The 15,915-nt window shown below is 35.5% G+C and overlaps 1 protein-coding gene across 1 annotated transcript; it reads right to left on the bottom strand.

The window, feature by feature from the left end:
* Positions 1 to 3,009: 3,009 nt before the first annotated feature.
* On the bottom strand, positions 3,010 to 4,346 carry LOC100676574 (olfactory receptor 8K5-like). The gene has a single exon (XM_064289128.1). It carries the CDS (start codon positions 4,344 to 4,346, stop codon positions 3,405 to 3,407), a length of 942 nt encoding a protein of 313 aa, XP_064145198.1. The 3' UTR covers positions 3,010 to 3,404.
* Positions 4,347 to 15,915: the final 11,569 nt, after the last annotated feature.

The following is a 15,915-nucleotide window of genomic DNA, read 5'->3' as shown; positions in this document are numbered from 1 at the left end:
GAGGGACCAATTCCAGGATAAGGAAATCATGTTTAGTCACTGAAAAAGAGGAAGACCATCAACAAGATGGACTGACACAGTGGCTACAGCAATGGACTCAAACATAGCAATTATAGTGAGCGCAGTTAATAACTAGAGGACTTGAGATTAACACCTGTTATCTCCTGGCCCAAACCCCTAAATAAGTGATATATTTAACTTTTTCTCTCATATGGTAAACCCATAAGAATTACTGGAATACAATGTGTTACCACAGAATCCAACAATGGATACCACCACTGTTGGATAAGGTTTAGTAGAACCGAATAGTGAGTCAAATTTATTTGTAAGAGAATATATATTTTCTCATAAAATTTTATCCATGTCTTCTTTCTTGATGACCTCCATGTGTGTAAGAATTGAGGAAAATTTGCATACATGAAACACACTGATCAAAAGGGTACACATTGATGAATTTTGAAAACACTATGTCCTTCAACAAATGAATGGATAAAGAAAATATGGTATACTCATTAAATGAAATATTGTTCAGTCATAAAAAAATGTTGTAGTGATACATGCTATGATGCGGATGAACCTGAAATATCTAATGCTAAATGAGAAAAGCAAAAAACAGAAGATCACATATTGAACTTTTCCATTTACATGCAATAACCAGAATAGGAAAATTCACAAAGAGCAGATTAGTGGTTGTCAGGGGTCATGTGGAGGTGACTGGATAGAGGAGAGATATCTTAATCCATAAATTTTTTTTTTTTTTAAAGGAGGACATTTATCAAAAAAAAAATTTTTTTTTTTGATTTATCAAGCTGATATAAATTATTTTGCCCTAGGTAAATGTGTTGGTTGCACAATATTGTGAATATAATAAAAGCCACTGGAAAGAACACTTTTAAATGGTTCATTTTTTGTGTTGTTCAATTTCACTTCAATAAATAATTATAAATACACCTTTCACCTCTTTACTGTATTTCTTGTCTATTAATGCTCTATTGATCAAATTCTTCAATGTAACCATTTCTTCTGAGTTCTAGAATTTTAAGAACGGTATTTTTTCTGCATAATATAGAAAAAATGTTTAAGTTTCACAAGATGTAGATATTTAGAATTTGGCTTAATAAACATATAAGTTTATATTGAATGAAAGATTGTGTTAAAAAAATCAATTCACTGTGCACTTCGTATTAGCCCAGACCAGACCCAGTGTCGTCGGGTCAATTCCGACTCAGAGTGACCCTACAGGACAGAGTAGAACTGCTCCGGAGAGTTTCCAAGGAGCGCCTGGGGGATTCGAACTGCCGACCTTTTGCTTAGCAGCTGTAGCACTTAACCACTACACCACCACTTTATATTAGACATTGCATTTTTCTTCACTGCCTTTATACGTAAATAATACATGCACAAATATATCGGTACACACACTCAATCACATGCTGTTAAGCAAAAGTTTGAAGGTTGAAATCCAGCTAGGAAGGCCTGGAAGAAAAGCTTTGTGTTCTGCTTATGAATAATCACCCCCTGAACCCTGACATAACAGAGTTCTATTCTGATACACATGTGGTCACCATGATTGGAAGTTGACGTGGCAAAGGCAGACATATAAATAAGAGTACGTGTGTTTCTTTTATCTGAAATCGATTTTTTTAGCTCTTAATTTCCCTTTTTGTTGATTCAGTACAGTCTTAAATCGTACATAAAAATGTATATGTACATATAAGTCACATAAAATATACTACTTCAAATTAAAATACATAAATCTGTAATTTTATTCCTAAATATGGTATTACGATTACATATATAATTTTCTGTTTAACTGTTTTACCACAGTAGCTTTCCTGACATAAATTATTGTTGTGATTTCTTGAACAGTTTTGAGTCTTTCCAAAATGTGTAATCATTCTGCATTTCTGGTGACGTTTCCGTTTTAGTTCAGTATTGAGTATTATGCATATTTTCTAGCTCCGTCAGATAGTATAAAATTTCCAAGAAAATATGTACTTTAGGTATAATATACCAAAGTTTGCACTTCTCTAGAGGAATGGAACGCATCATTGTGGAGACCAGAATAAAATCAAGGTGGGATAAGGACTGTCACCGCCAGGGTGAAATGTCTTTACATTCTTGCTTTACCAGCCATCTTATTGGGCTGTTCAGTATTCTTCTAGAATCCTGTCTATGCCAAGGAAAAGCAGAAGGTAAACACTATTTCATTGTTGTTTTGTGTAAATTATGACACTTGATAAGGGTTTTGTAATTAACCTAATGAAGATGAAGACAACATGGAGGTTAGGAAAATTTTTTGTTTGAAGGGAAGAAGGTTTGAGATATTATAAATATTTTTCCCCAAAGTCTTCTAGTGACTAAATAGAAATTAATGGTGAAAGTAACTACTACTTCAGTAGAATAGCTATTCAATCAGGTGAATTTAGCTAACCATCCTTTACATACTCTACAAGTAAGGAGAACAATATCCACATTTTACCTTTAGTAAAATATGTGGGTGTTCAGCAATAAAATTGTTTCACTCTAGAGTAACATGCCCTATTGATACGTTATTCTTCCTTCTTTACACGTATAATATTCTCCAACACATTGAAAATAGGAATATTTTCTCTTGGTTTTATAATAGTTTTTTAATCCTCATAATCTATAACAATTATTATCTTTAATAAATACTTTAGTCCTTCACATCAGGCATCCTTAATATCTTTTTTTTTTTTTACATCCTTCTCTTCTCCACCCTGTCTCTGTTCACTTTTCAGTGTCCATTTTTTCTTTTCTAACTACTCTCTGTGTATGAAGAATAGGGTAGTGAGAATCAGCATGCAGGGCTAGTTATCTCAGAAGGAAGGATGTCAAGTTAGATGATAGCAGATCAAAATTACCTAGCACACTTCACAGATGTTGGAATATAACATAGATAAGAAATGATTATCACAGTAGAAGAGACAGAAAGCTAATACTCTATTCATGGGGTCGATAAGAACACAGATCACGCTTTGTCTCCAATTTTGATTAAAATCTTATATTAGTCTCAGAAAAGACATGAAACCAAGTTTGAAAAGATTCCAGTCTTAAAAAAAAGAAAAGAAAAGAAAACTCAATTGAAACAAATACCTAGTTTACTGAATAGTTGCACAATAAATTTTTCCGTGGGGGAACTATGAGGTTTTAAGTTTTAATGGAATCACATAAGGAAGGAATGAATAGGAAGCAACCTGCGATGAGGAAGAACTAGTATTTAATTTGGGGTATATATTATGAGAATTAATTTGGATGTATATATAAAGTATGTGTTTCTGCATTTAGTTAGTCTTAGCTCTGGTGCCAAAGAGAATGTTATTCTGCATTGTAGAAATATCATCCAGTGATATCTGCCTCAGAACAATATCCCATTTTGAATATTAAATACAAAGATTGCATGGATTCTTAATGATCCTGTGGAAGGCATTTTTTACTTCTTTATTCCTTAAGCTGTAGATCAAGGGGTTAAGCATGGGAATGACTAAAGTGTAAAACACAGAGGCTATTTTGTCAGTTTCAAATGAATGAACAGATTTGGGCTGCAAATACATGAAGAATAGAGTCCCATAGAACACAACCACCACTGTCAGATGAGAACCACATGTGGAGAAAGCTTTTTTCCTGCCCTCAGCAGAATGCATTCGAAATATGGCTATCAGAATCAGCAGGTAGGACAGCAGGACTACCAACAAGGTGGAAATCAGATTAAATGCTGAAAACATTATGACCAACAGCTGTACCTCTTGTGCATTTGAGCAGAGCATAGGTATCAAGGGGACATCATCGCAATAGAAATGACTGATGACATTAGAGCCACAGAAGGTCAATGTGAAAATCTTAATGGTGCCCAAAAGGGACTGAAAGGTACTATAAAGGTATGCAATACCCACAAGCACATGGCAAAGTCTTGGGGACATGATAACATTGTAGAGCAGAGGGTTACAGATGGCCACGTAGCGGTCATAGGCCATGGCCGACAGAATGAAAAATTCACTGATCATGAACAAAAGGAAGAAAGCCAGCTGTGTGGCACATTCATAATAGGAAATGGTATTTTGATTCACAACAAAATTTACCAGCATCTTGGGACAAATGACAGTAGAATTACCAAGATCAATGACGGCCAGGTGTCTGATGAAAAAATACATAGGAGTGTGTAGGCGGGAGTCCACCTTGGTCAGGATGATCAGGCCTAGGTTTCCCATCACTGTGATCATGTAGATGAGGAGGAAGACCCCAAAAAGGGGCAGCTGCAGTTCAGGGCACCTTGTGACTCCAATAAGAATGAATTCAGTCATCACCGTTAGGTTCTTTTGGTCCATTTAGTCAAGTTATCTTTTCTGGAAAAAAAAAAAAAGAGGGGTTGGTATTATCTTTCATATTATCTTTCATATAGCACCAACTAAACAACAGAAGGCAAGAATTCTACCATTCTACCACTGAGCCACCGATGCTCTCTTCCTTCATATGTGTGGTGAAAAAACATTAATTCCTATGTCTTATTTTGAATTTTAAATAATCTTTAGAATCTCCATCTAAAAATAGGAGGAATTCATATAAAACACATTATTTATTGATACAGCATAGATTAAATTCTAAATTGGGTCAGCGTAATTTGTTATTTATAGTCATTAGTAATAAACACATAGTTTTGCTAATGTAGAAATACTATATTTTATTTTATTTACACAATGCAACAGCAGTATATTGACAGAGAACTGCCAGAAATTCAGGCCAGCCTCAGAAGAGGGCATGTAACCAGGGATACCATTGCTGATGTCAGATGGATCCTGGCTGAAAGCAGAGAATACCAGAAGGATGTTTACCTGTGTTTTATTGACTATGAAAAGGCATTCGACAGTGTGGATCATAACAAATTATGGATAATATTGCAAAGAATGGGAATTCCAGAACACTTAATTGTGCTCATGAGGTCCCTTTACATAGATCGAAGGAAGTTGTTCGGACAGAACAAGGGGACACTGATTGGTTTAACATCAGGAAAGGTGTGTGTCAGGATTGTATTCTTTCACCATATCTATTCAATCTGTATGCTGAGCAAGTAATAGGAGAAGGAGAAGAACAGGGCATCAGGATTGGAGGAAGACTCATTAACAACCTGCTTTATGCAGATGACACAACCTTGCTTGCTGAAAGTGAAGAGGACTTGAAGCACTTACTAATGAAGATCAAAGACCACAGCCTTCAGTATGGATTGCACCTCTACATAAAGAAAACAAAAATTCTCACAACTGGACCAGTGAGCAACATCATGATAAGTGGAGAAAAGATTGAAGTTGTCAAGGGTTTCATTTTACTTGGATCCACAATCAACAGCCATGGAAGAAGCAGTCAAGAAATCAAAAGACGCGTTGCATTGGGCAAATCTGCTACAGAGGACCTCTTTAAAGCGTTGAAGAGCAAAATGTCACCTTGAAGACTAAGGTGCACCTGACACAAGCCATGGTATTTTCAATCACATCATATGCATGTGAAAGTTGGACAATGAATAAGGAAGACTGAAGAAAAGTTGACACTTTTGAATTGTGGTGTTGGTGAAGAATATTGAATATACCATGGACTGCAAAAAGAACGAACAAATCTGTCTTAGAAGTACAACCAGAATGCTCGTTAGAAGCAAGGATGGTGAGGCTGTGTCTTATATACTTAGGACATGTTGTCAGGAGGGATGAGTCCCTGGAGAAGGACATCATGCTTGGCAGTGTACAGGGTCAGTGGAAAGGAGGAAGACCCTCAACGAGGTGGGTTAACACAGTGGCTGCAACAACGAGCTCAAGCATAACAACTGTAAGAATGGTCTAGCGCTGGTTAATGTTTAGTTCTGTTGTGCACAGGGTTGCTATGAGTTTGAACTGACTTGAGGGCATCTAAGAACAACAACGACAATCATTTTACTTTAGGACACGTCTGTTTTTTGTCTGACAATATTTGTAAGATGTTGACGTTCTTAAAGAGAGTGAAAGAGGTAACATGAAATCAATGAAACTAAGTTTTTTGGCCCCTTATTTGCTCTGGGCCCTTCCAAGACCTTCAGCAAGGCCTTAGCAATGCATTCACATAAGCGATGTATCTTTATTAGTGTTGTGAAAGTAGAATATTTTAACCATTATCAGTTAATGGCACATTCACTTGCCATTTCAATCTCCTCCCCATTATACTTCACAAAATGTCAGTAGGAATTTCTGGGGTCAGAATGAATGGGAACTGAGTTAATGATACCTTATTTGCGGCTAAGAAGACCTATCTTTATGGCTCTAAACACTGACATGGATAATTTAATAATGTTTTCATTCTGGTGTTAGGATAGCTTCTAAGAACATGTCTAGCACCCAGTTTGCTGAAATGTGTCTTTAATTTAAGAAAGTTTATATTTCTACATTTAATAATATTTGCCATTAAAGTCAGTTTGTTTATGATCTAATTTTGTTTCTATTTCCTTTCCATTTAAGTAATTATTTATATTTCTGTCTCTGTATTTATAAGTGTATTTGTTGTTTTAATGAAAATCTTCAAATTTATATAAGCTTCAAGACACAGAAGACCTGGATCCATACCTGTTCAAATTGATGGTTTATATCAGTGTTTGGAGATTTAGACTATTTAAAATGTATATGATCCATTTCCTCTAACATAACAATGTGGAGATGAGAGGCTCCATAAGGCATTTAGAATATGTACTTTTGAATTTATAACATCATATATTGCAAATTATCAATTTATTTCTGGACCTCTACAATTGAGAATTCATAGGGTAAAGGACTGTGATTTCCAAATATCTTAGTGATAACACCAGCCCCTTCATTTTATAAAATTTTACAAAGAAAGTCATTTAATCAAAATGGAAATGCCCTGAATTGAAGTTAATGAATCTTCTTTAGCTTAATCCTGTTGAATTCCCTTTTAACCTCTTCTCAAATTCATTGCCCACTCAAAGAAAACCTAGTATTCTGTAAAGCATGATTTTTGATTGGAACAGTAAGTAGATTTCCAAATCCTCAGTGACATAAAATACAGTTTAGAATTATTATAATGTAATAGAATGACCAGGTTTAGCCTGTGAAACTATCAGGTAGAAACTTATGGGCCTCCGACAAGGTCTTAGAATATGGTGGCATGGAGTAGCTGAAGTCCTGACATAAGCTACAGGGAAACATCTGCTAAGGATAATTTTTTTATCCTGTGGCTGGCTGGAACTTTCAGGAGACAGGTAGTAATTCTAAGAATCTGCTAATTTTTGGTTCAATTTTTCTACCCTGATCCAGGAGGTTGGGGGGTGGGCAATACTGGAGATTGTGAATCACCTTCACCCCTTCTTCCTAGAAAAGGTTTTCTGCTGTTTCTGCACTTAGCTTCACACTCCCTTCTAGGTTTTTCCTCCCCCACAGCATTTAAAAACTTTATCTCAAATTTGCTATATCACGAGTCCTGATATCGTAGGTAATTACTGTAGAATTCTAGATTGAGCAAAGAAATTCAAACTTCTAGTTCCATCCTACTGTCTTTAATTCTTCAATGTTCTCTAAGAATTATTCTAGTGTGTATTGAGTCTGTTAACATGTTCAGTGTCAGTTACTACCTCCCTCTTAAGATGTCTGGATTCTTTGTCCCAGCTCATTCTCCTTTATGGAAAAGAATATCTCTGATTTGTTCTGGACATCTAAATGTGTACATTTTAAATATCTCTGGGTAGGGATCATCATTGAAGCAGGCAGAATATAGAAGTTCGTAAATGAATAAATGATTTTTCAATCCTGAGACATGATAATATCAGGTAAGAATATTTTAGGTGCAGGGAGTTTTTCATACAATATAACAATTAAAAATCATGCTATTTCCCAGTCTACATCATCAGTTTGTAATGCTCTGAAAAACCTGTAGTAAACAACTAGTACGGAACAAAAATAGACAGCATTATCATGATTGACAACAACAAAAATTGTATGTTTTCACAGGAAATTCTTATGTAAAAATCAGATGAACATGGTGTACTCTTTTACTAACAATATGCATTATTTAGCAAATATTTCATTGGGCAAACTTGCACTAAAAGAATATTTATCAAATATTGTTTTTTATCATATTTAAACTAGAAAAAATATTTCCTTTTGAGAAATTCCAATGTATCTTGGTGTTCTATGCTGTATCTGGCATCCTAACCTTAATTTGTTGTTGCCGTGTGTTGCTGCTGAGTTGGCTCTGACTTATGTTGACCCCATGTGTAACAGAATGAAATGATGTCCATTCCTGTGCCATCTTCGTGATCGTTGGTATGCTTGAGTCTATTGTTTTGCCTACTGTGTCAATCTATCCCATCGAAGTGTCCATCTACTTTGCCATCCAATTGGCTCCCTACTTTACCAAATAAGATGTCCTTTTCTAGGAATTCTTTCCTGATTATATGTCCAAGGTATGCCTAACCATAAAAGATTATATTAAACTGGTGATGAAATTTTTGACATATTTCTAACTCCCTCTTCATTTGCAGTAATCAAAGGCCGTGATTGTCTTCCACAAATAAAATAGAGCTGGGGCACACTCTTAATTTATAGGTTTTAATGTTCTAAAAACAACATAGATCTCCATGGAATTCTAATTAACAAAAGAGAAAATGAATGTTTTTGGTGAAGTTAAAGGGGTAATTTTTGAGTGACCGTAATAGTGTCTGCAGTTACGAGTCAGGAGTCATGGTCAAAATCCACATGACAATCGGAATCAAAGAAAATTCTTATCCACTTACCTTGAGTAAAGTATCAGATTTTCTTTTCTCAAATGATTCTCTTGTTTTCTCTGGTAGGAAGAATTTATGAGTTCCCTCCCCTTTCTGATGTTCCCTGAAGAATTAGCCTGCATTTCGGTAGATGTGCCCAAATCATCTTGACGGGATTTAAAAAATATCTTGCTGTGTCTACTCATTATCTAGCACATCCTGCAATTTCCCCAGTGAGAAAATAAGGGGTAATTCAGTGAAAGAAAGAAAACAAAAGTGATCTATATAGTCCCATGCAACCTACATAATGTGAAGGTACTCACTCACATACACAGCCAGGAATTATAGACAGAACAAAAAACAAAATTAGATGTCAACTCAATCCCAGTAGAACTGGAAGTGTTGTGAAGTTATGATGAAATAGTTGATTCCAGTACCACCCTGACTTTGGATTTTTTTCTTTGAATTTATTATTTAAGAAAAATAGGGAGTAAATATTGTGTTATAAATATATCATTTAACTCATACATATATATATTTTTTAAATCCATCATTTAACCCATATTTTTAACTCCTATTATTCCATATTTCAGAGGACATCTAGCCTAGTTAAAATATGTAAACCTTGTGCTACTTTCCAAGGTACCTGACAAGGTTGATTGTGATGGAAAAACAGACCATTTGAACTTCCTGCTTTGTCATACTCACTGGCTTCTCTTTAGGCATAAAATTTTTAAGAGCAAAAAATGAGACAATACCTAAAAAAATACAACCAGATTACAAAAAATACTGAGCTCTGCTCTAAGGATTTATTGAACTTATTTAGTTGATCAACTGAGGTTACTCAGGTCATTCACTATTTCAACAAAAAAATAATGGCTAATCAATACTTTCTTGAATTTTATTGTATATTTCTGGGGAGAGAATCAGATACTACACTGAAATCATGCTGTTCCTCCACTGCTCTGGCCTCTTTCTTCCGCTGCAATAGAGACACAATAAAATTCCTTTCATTCCTCCACAGAGTGTTTTCACTTTTTTTTTTTTTTTTAACCCTGTTGTGGATTGAATTGTATCCCCCCAAAATATGTGTTGTAATTCCTAACCTCTACACATGTGGCTATGATCTCATCTGGGAAAAGGGTTTTCTTATGTTAAGGAGGTCATATGAGTGTAAGGTGCGTTTCAGGGAAATCCTTTTGGGATATGAAAAGAGAGGGTTAGGCACAGAGCAACCCATCTGCTTTGCCTTACAGCTGATTCCAACTCATAGTAACCTTGTAGGACACAGTAGAACTGACCCACAGGGTTTCCAAGATTGTAAATCTTTAAAGAAGCTGACTGCCACATCTTTCTCTCACAGAGAGGCTGGCGTATTCCAACCACCAAGTGAACTTTCAGTTAGAAGCTGAGCGCTTAACTACTGCACCACCGGTCCTCCTTTGGCACAAAGCAAGCAAACAAATGAAGAAGAAGATACATACTGCATGAAGATGGCCAAGGAACCAAGGGACAGAAGCTGAGAAGAGTCAAGGACCCAGAGCCCACAAAGAGAGAAAAACCTCACTTTGATCCAGTCCCCAGAATTAGGACTTTTAGCCTCCTAAACTGTGAGAGGAGATCTGGTGGAACAATGGTTAAGAGATTGGCCACTAACCAAAAACATCCCCAGTGGGAATCTACCAGCTGCTCCTTGGGAACCCTATGGAGAGTTTTACTCTGCCCTGTAGGGTCACTACGAGTCAGAATTGACTTGATGGCAACAAGTTTGGTTTTGCTTTTGGTAAACCGTGAGAAAATATATTTATTTCATTAATTCCACTCACTTGTATTTCTGGTACAGCAACACTAGATAACTAAGACATACCTAAGCCTTTCTAGTCATGAAGCACAATATTCAAGATTTACGTCATGCAGAAAATGGTTGCCATGCATTTAATAAGGTCATAATTTCCATCTTAAATTAGGTAAGGGTATAAAGATTTCCAGTCAAAAAGAGTTCAGGATTATATTCCCTTCAATTATGCAGCAATTAGAATAGGTTATTCCCAGAAGGAACTAGAAAATTGCAAGGTATATAGGAAACAAGAGTACTCAGACATTGGACAACAAGTAGAATAAGAGTGTCATTTCTACAAGAAAAGAAGAAGGAAGGTGAATCTCATGATATTCCTGGCTAACTGAACTAAGGCACTTTCTAGCCTGATAATTGTCTTTGAGAAATTTTACATCTCTTTGTAAACTATAGGAAACTAATAGTTTAGTTTTCTACTCACATGTTGGACTGGTTCTCACTACATAACTTATGCTGTTCCTTATGTTTCCAAGTGTAATCAATTATCTGAAGGGAAAGTTAGAAATATAGACCAATGATGTAGAAATAGGAGAACAAACTATTGTTCATTTAGATACAGAACTAAGTGGAAGTTTGAAAGAACTAACTGAATACAAGCTTGTAAACTGCTTGACTATGGCAATAATTCCTTTAGTCATGGGCACTACACATTCTTAGGTTTGGAGATACACTTTAGGATTGCAAATGGTATTAGACGAATAGTATTAAAATTAAAAGATTCAGTGTCATAAATCCAGCAAGTTATCCCTTCCCTATCCAAAGAACTATCAGAAATTAGCAAAATGACTTTACAAAATAGACTAGCTTTAGTTATATGTTGACCTCACAAAGATGTGTTCGTACTTTGATTGTGTTACAATGCTATGTATACCAAGTGTAGTAACAGCTGACACCCATGCACAAATGTTGACCTCACAAAGATGTGTTCGTACTTTGATTGTGTTACAATGCTATGTATACCAAGTGTAGTAACAGCTGACACCCATGCACAAGGAGCTGCTAAATCAAAGAAAATAAAACCTGAAACACCATGGGATTTATCTCCTGTCTGAATTTTGTTTCCTAGGGTCTTCGACTCAGAGGAATTTTTCAAACCTTGACTATTGTCCTCTTAGTCATTCTTTACAATAATCATAATAAAAAAAAGCCTTTGCCATCAAGTCACTTCCAATTCATAGAGACCCTATAGGACAAAGTAAAACTGCCCCGTAGAGTTTCCAAGGAGCACCTGTTAGATTCGAACAGCTGATGTTTTGGTTAGCAGCTATAGCACTTAACCACTATGCCACCAGGGTTTCCTTTCATTACAATAGCCTTCCTAAAATGTATAATATCAAGGATCAATTTTAGCCAATCAGACTACAAATGATATCCACCATCCTCATTCTGCAGGATCAGACTTTCGATTATATTAATGGAGATTTTTACTAAAGAGTAATCAAAATTTTTGATCATGACCAAGAGGTGGGGCTGTTAAATATAAGGAAACTGAAGCCCAGATAGACACAATTATTGAGCCTTCACAAACCCCTGTTTATAGTAAGATATATGTTAACCATAAATTCATTCAGTTTATCTTGTGAAAATAATTTCACTGAAAAGTGAATTAATCTTTGCCCTTATTTCCTGAGAAGATAATTATAAACCTTTGGAGTTTCCTGAGTAATTGAGATATCTTGGCCAGGTCACAAAGCCCACCTGGCAAACTCAGGAAGGCCAGATAGGATGGTTTAAATATTAAAGTTAGAGAAATGTATGGTCCTTCACATTGGGGCACTGTTTTGAATGATGAACCACTGTTTAATATGCACGTAGAAACCCTTTTAAACCTGGAGAAGTTGTTGGGAAGAATTTATCTGAACACCAAAAATCAGCCCCACATGACTAAATTGAGAAAGGAAAAAAAAAAAAAAAAAGATGCTCCCAATGTTCTATTTCTTGAATATGGATGGTTCCTAATCAGAATTTAGTTCTCCCTAAATTTTTGCAAACTTCTGTACTGGAGGCATTGCACATGAATGCCCATTTGGAAACAGAAATAAGACAATAATGTTTTAAAGAAATATTTGTAGGGACACATTCCTAAAGCTGCTGAGCAAATGGTTTCCCAGTGTCCTATTTGTTTTCAATTTAATTCTAAGAAAACTTTTAAAGCTCCACCTGGTATAATTCCTTTGCCTTCAGAACCAATGCTTAAAGGGCAAATGGATTTTATTCAGCTTCCACTCTTAAATAATTATAAGTTTGTATTAGAAATAATTTATATATTTTTTCACCGGGTAAAAGCTTTCCTGAGTCATCAAGCTACTGCCACTTTTTTGGGCAAGAAACTTCTTAAAAATATTGACCCCATCTGAAGAGCCCCAAAGGTCCTTTGTACTAACCAAGACACCCACTTGACTGGACAAATAATTGTGGGATATATAAAACTTTCCCCATTTTCCAAAGACTTCATTTTCCTTACATAGTAAAAAACTCAACTAGCAAAACTTTCCAAATCTTTACAGTTAACTTGAACAAAAATATTGCCTCTGGTCCTTTTTAAGTTGAGAATTAATCCATTTGAAATTGGTAGATTAACTCATCCTGAAATTATTACTGGGAGGAGTCTATGGCCCACCCTTATTTGGCAACTTGCTCTGAATCAAATTTAACTCAATCTGGCTGTTCCAATATTGCAAGTCCTTTATTCAGTACTCTAGGGAATATTGCTCACAACTTAAAAATGCTTTTGATAATCAGAAATCAAAAGTGTCTGAGCTACCCGCTATTCAGCCTAGAGATTATGTTTATTGGAAAAAAAAAATACTCTATCAAACCTCAGTAAATAGAGTTTTATCTAGTACTCCAGATTATTGGAGGTTAAAACTTTGATCCATCTCTCCAAATTGAAGAATACTCTAGTTCCCACCTGGATTCTTTAATCAAACAAAAGATCAAAATTAAATTTCAGACATTCTATCACCAAAAAGCAGATGACACCTGGTGTTCACAGCTTCTCCCAAGACTCTGGACCACAACTGTACCCTACTAGTGCCTCACCCATAATTTCTCATGTCATACATTAACTATTTAGCTATATTCTTTACCCTTGGAGTGACCCGGTCAGTTATTGCTCTATTTTTAAACTATTGGAGGCATTACTTTTTATTTTAATTAATTAAGTCAAGGCTTTATACCCAGTTTAAAACTAGAATCAGTACTATGTTTGTATGTTCTTACTACATTAGTTATTTTCATTGTAATTGTTTACATGGTTTATAGTCGCTTACATCTATGATTATAACCATGGGTGTTTACTTTGTGATAGCTAAAATCTACTCTCTAATTGCTTCAATATATTACTTTTAGGCAGTCTTTCTTCAGTATGAGGCTTATATCTGTTATAAGACTATTATGTCTCCCGATTGCCTTTAATGGCTGCCATAACAATGCCTTTGTGAGACTTACTCAGGCAGTGGCTAGTGCTGCCAGCTTAATGGACTGTTGGATATGCCATCCTTCCCCATAAAATGTACATGAGAATTCAAATCCTTTAACATTACCCATTTTCAACTATAACCATATACCTGTTGCTGATGTCAATATCAGTACCATAGAAGGATGAGCCATCTGTGTCAGGTAATAAAAAAAAAAAAAAAATGGGATCTCTCTAATTCCTCTATTTACCCTTCTGTGCTCGGTTTTTATCTTACCCAAGTATTTATTTGTCCTGGTATAGTTTATGGTAATGAATATCCTTTCATTTTTCTCCATAACAATAGGTTTATACTGCCTTAGTAGATTTTTGTAATTATTAGAATTCAGAGGTCCCTGTTTAGTCCCATTTTAAGGAAAGATCTAGATTAGAAAGCTTGTCTATTTATAATAACTTCCATACTGAAAAATGACTTGCAAAAGCAAATCAGATTATTCCCTTTCCCTTTTCCCCAACGAGAACGGGAGTAATGTGTGCCTCTTGTGGGTACGTGTTTCTGTGTGGAGGATCAAACTGTCTAGAGAAAAATTCTAATGCTAAACTTTTATTTCATCTTACTTTGTTTACATGGATGGAGTACAAATAGCCAATGTGCATCTGGGACCCTAGAATTCCCATGAACCCTCCATTCCTATGATGAAAAATATATTGGATAAATAACTCTACATCTCCAAAGCAGCTCATGCATTTTGATTTTATTCATTTCTGTAACAGGGCAGATGAGTCCTGCATGCTGCTTCAGTTCAAAAGAAAGGAGCATGTTATTCCTGTAATTCAACAAAGGGCTGTGAATAAATGTCCTCAACTGTTTAATAATGTACAGCATGGTGATGATGGCTTCAATGGTACATGATGAATAATCAGATGGTATCTGGCAAAAAAACAAATATACACACATAAAATCTCAAAGTACTGAGTTTAATAGGCCCAAAAACAAATAGGCTACCATCAAGGAAACAGAGTCCATGCTGAAGATGCCTTAAGTCTATACAGAAAAACGATATTAAAGAAATCAAAGGATGTTCAACTGATCAAAAGGAGGGAATGATATAGAGACCCTAAAACTCTATGAGGTGCTTGGCTGGAGTAAGAAGGCTAACGTGGAGTAGAGGCCTGGAATCCATTCTGTGTAGAAAACATGTGGAGCCAGAAAACTGAATTGGCTAATAATTATAGAAAGCAAGAGCAGTTCTGCCTGTCGTCTGATATTTAAGGCAATGTTTTCTTTGTAATCAAGTCAAGAACGAATGTTGTCAGTTTATTGCCAGTCAGGCTTCGTGTAACCTCTGCTTTTCCAGAAATGAATATTTGCCAAATCTCCTGTAAATCTCCCTCTTCAAAATGCAAGTATTGTCACTAAGCAGTAATTATTTAGCAAAGCACAAATTACCAGGTGGTAACTAGTCAACAAAAAGTCTTTAAACAAATCGCTCTAAATATTCCATTCTGGTTAATATTCCTGTACCAATGATGTGTCCATGAAAAACAAATCAGAATTGTTCTCAACCTTACTTCTTTCTGTAATAACATATTAATGACTCCAGGACTGGGATTTAACAGATTCGTTAGTCTCTTGTGCCCAGTGCAAGCTGATTCGAATTATTTTCTTTGCTTTGGTTTAATAAAGATCTATCTTGATTGGATTTGAGTCTGGTGTCTTTTCCCCTATCATAATCATGAATTTATTTGTTGTGTTAACATGTTGTTATTCCTTCTTCACCCATATAACATTCTCCAAGTTCACTGAAAATATGAATTAGAAAATGCGTAAGTACTTTCTTCTGGTTCTTAAAATAGTTTTCACCATGATGTTCTCCATCAGTTATCACC

This window comes from Loxodonta africana, chromosome 7 (genome assembly GCF_030014295.1).
Source record: "Loxodonta africana isolate mLoxAfr1 chromosome 7, mLoxAfr1.hap2, whole genome shotgun sequence".
In the NCBI taxonomy this organism is placed as follows: domain Eukaryota; kingdom Metazoa; phylum Chordata; class Mammalia; order Proboscidea; family Elephantidae; genus Loxodonta; species Loxodonta africana.
The sequence above is the reverse complement of the archived record's forward strand: the minus strand, read 5'-3'. Positions and strand labels throughout refer to the sequence as shown.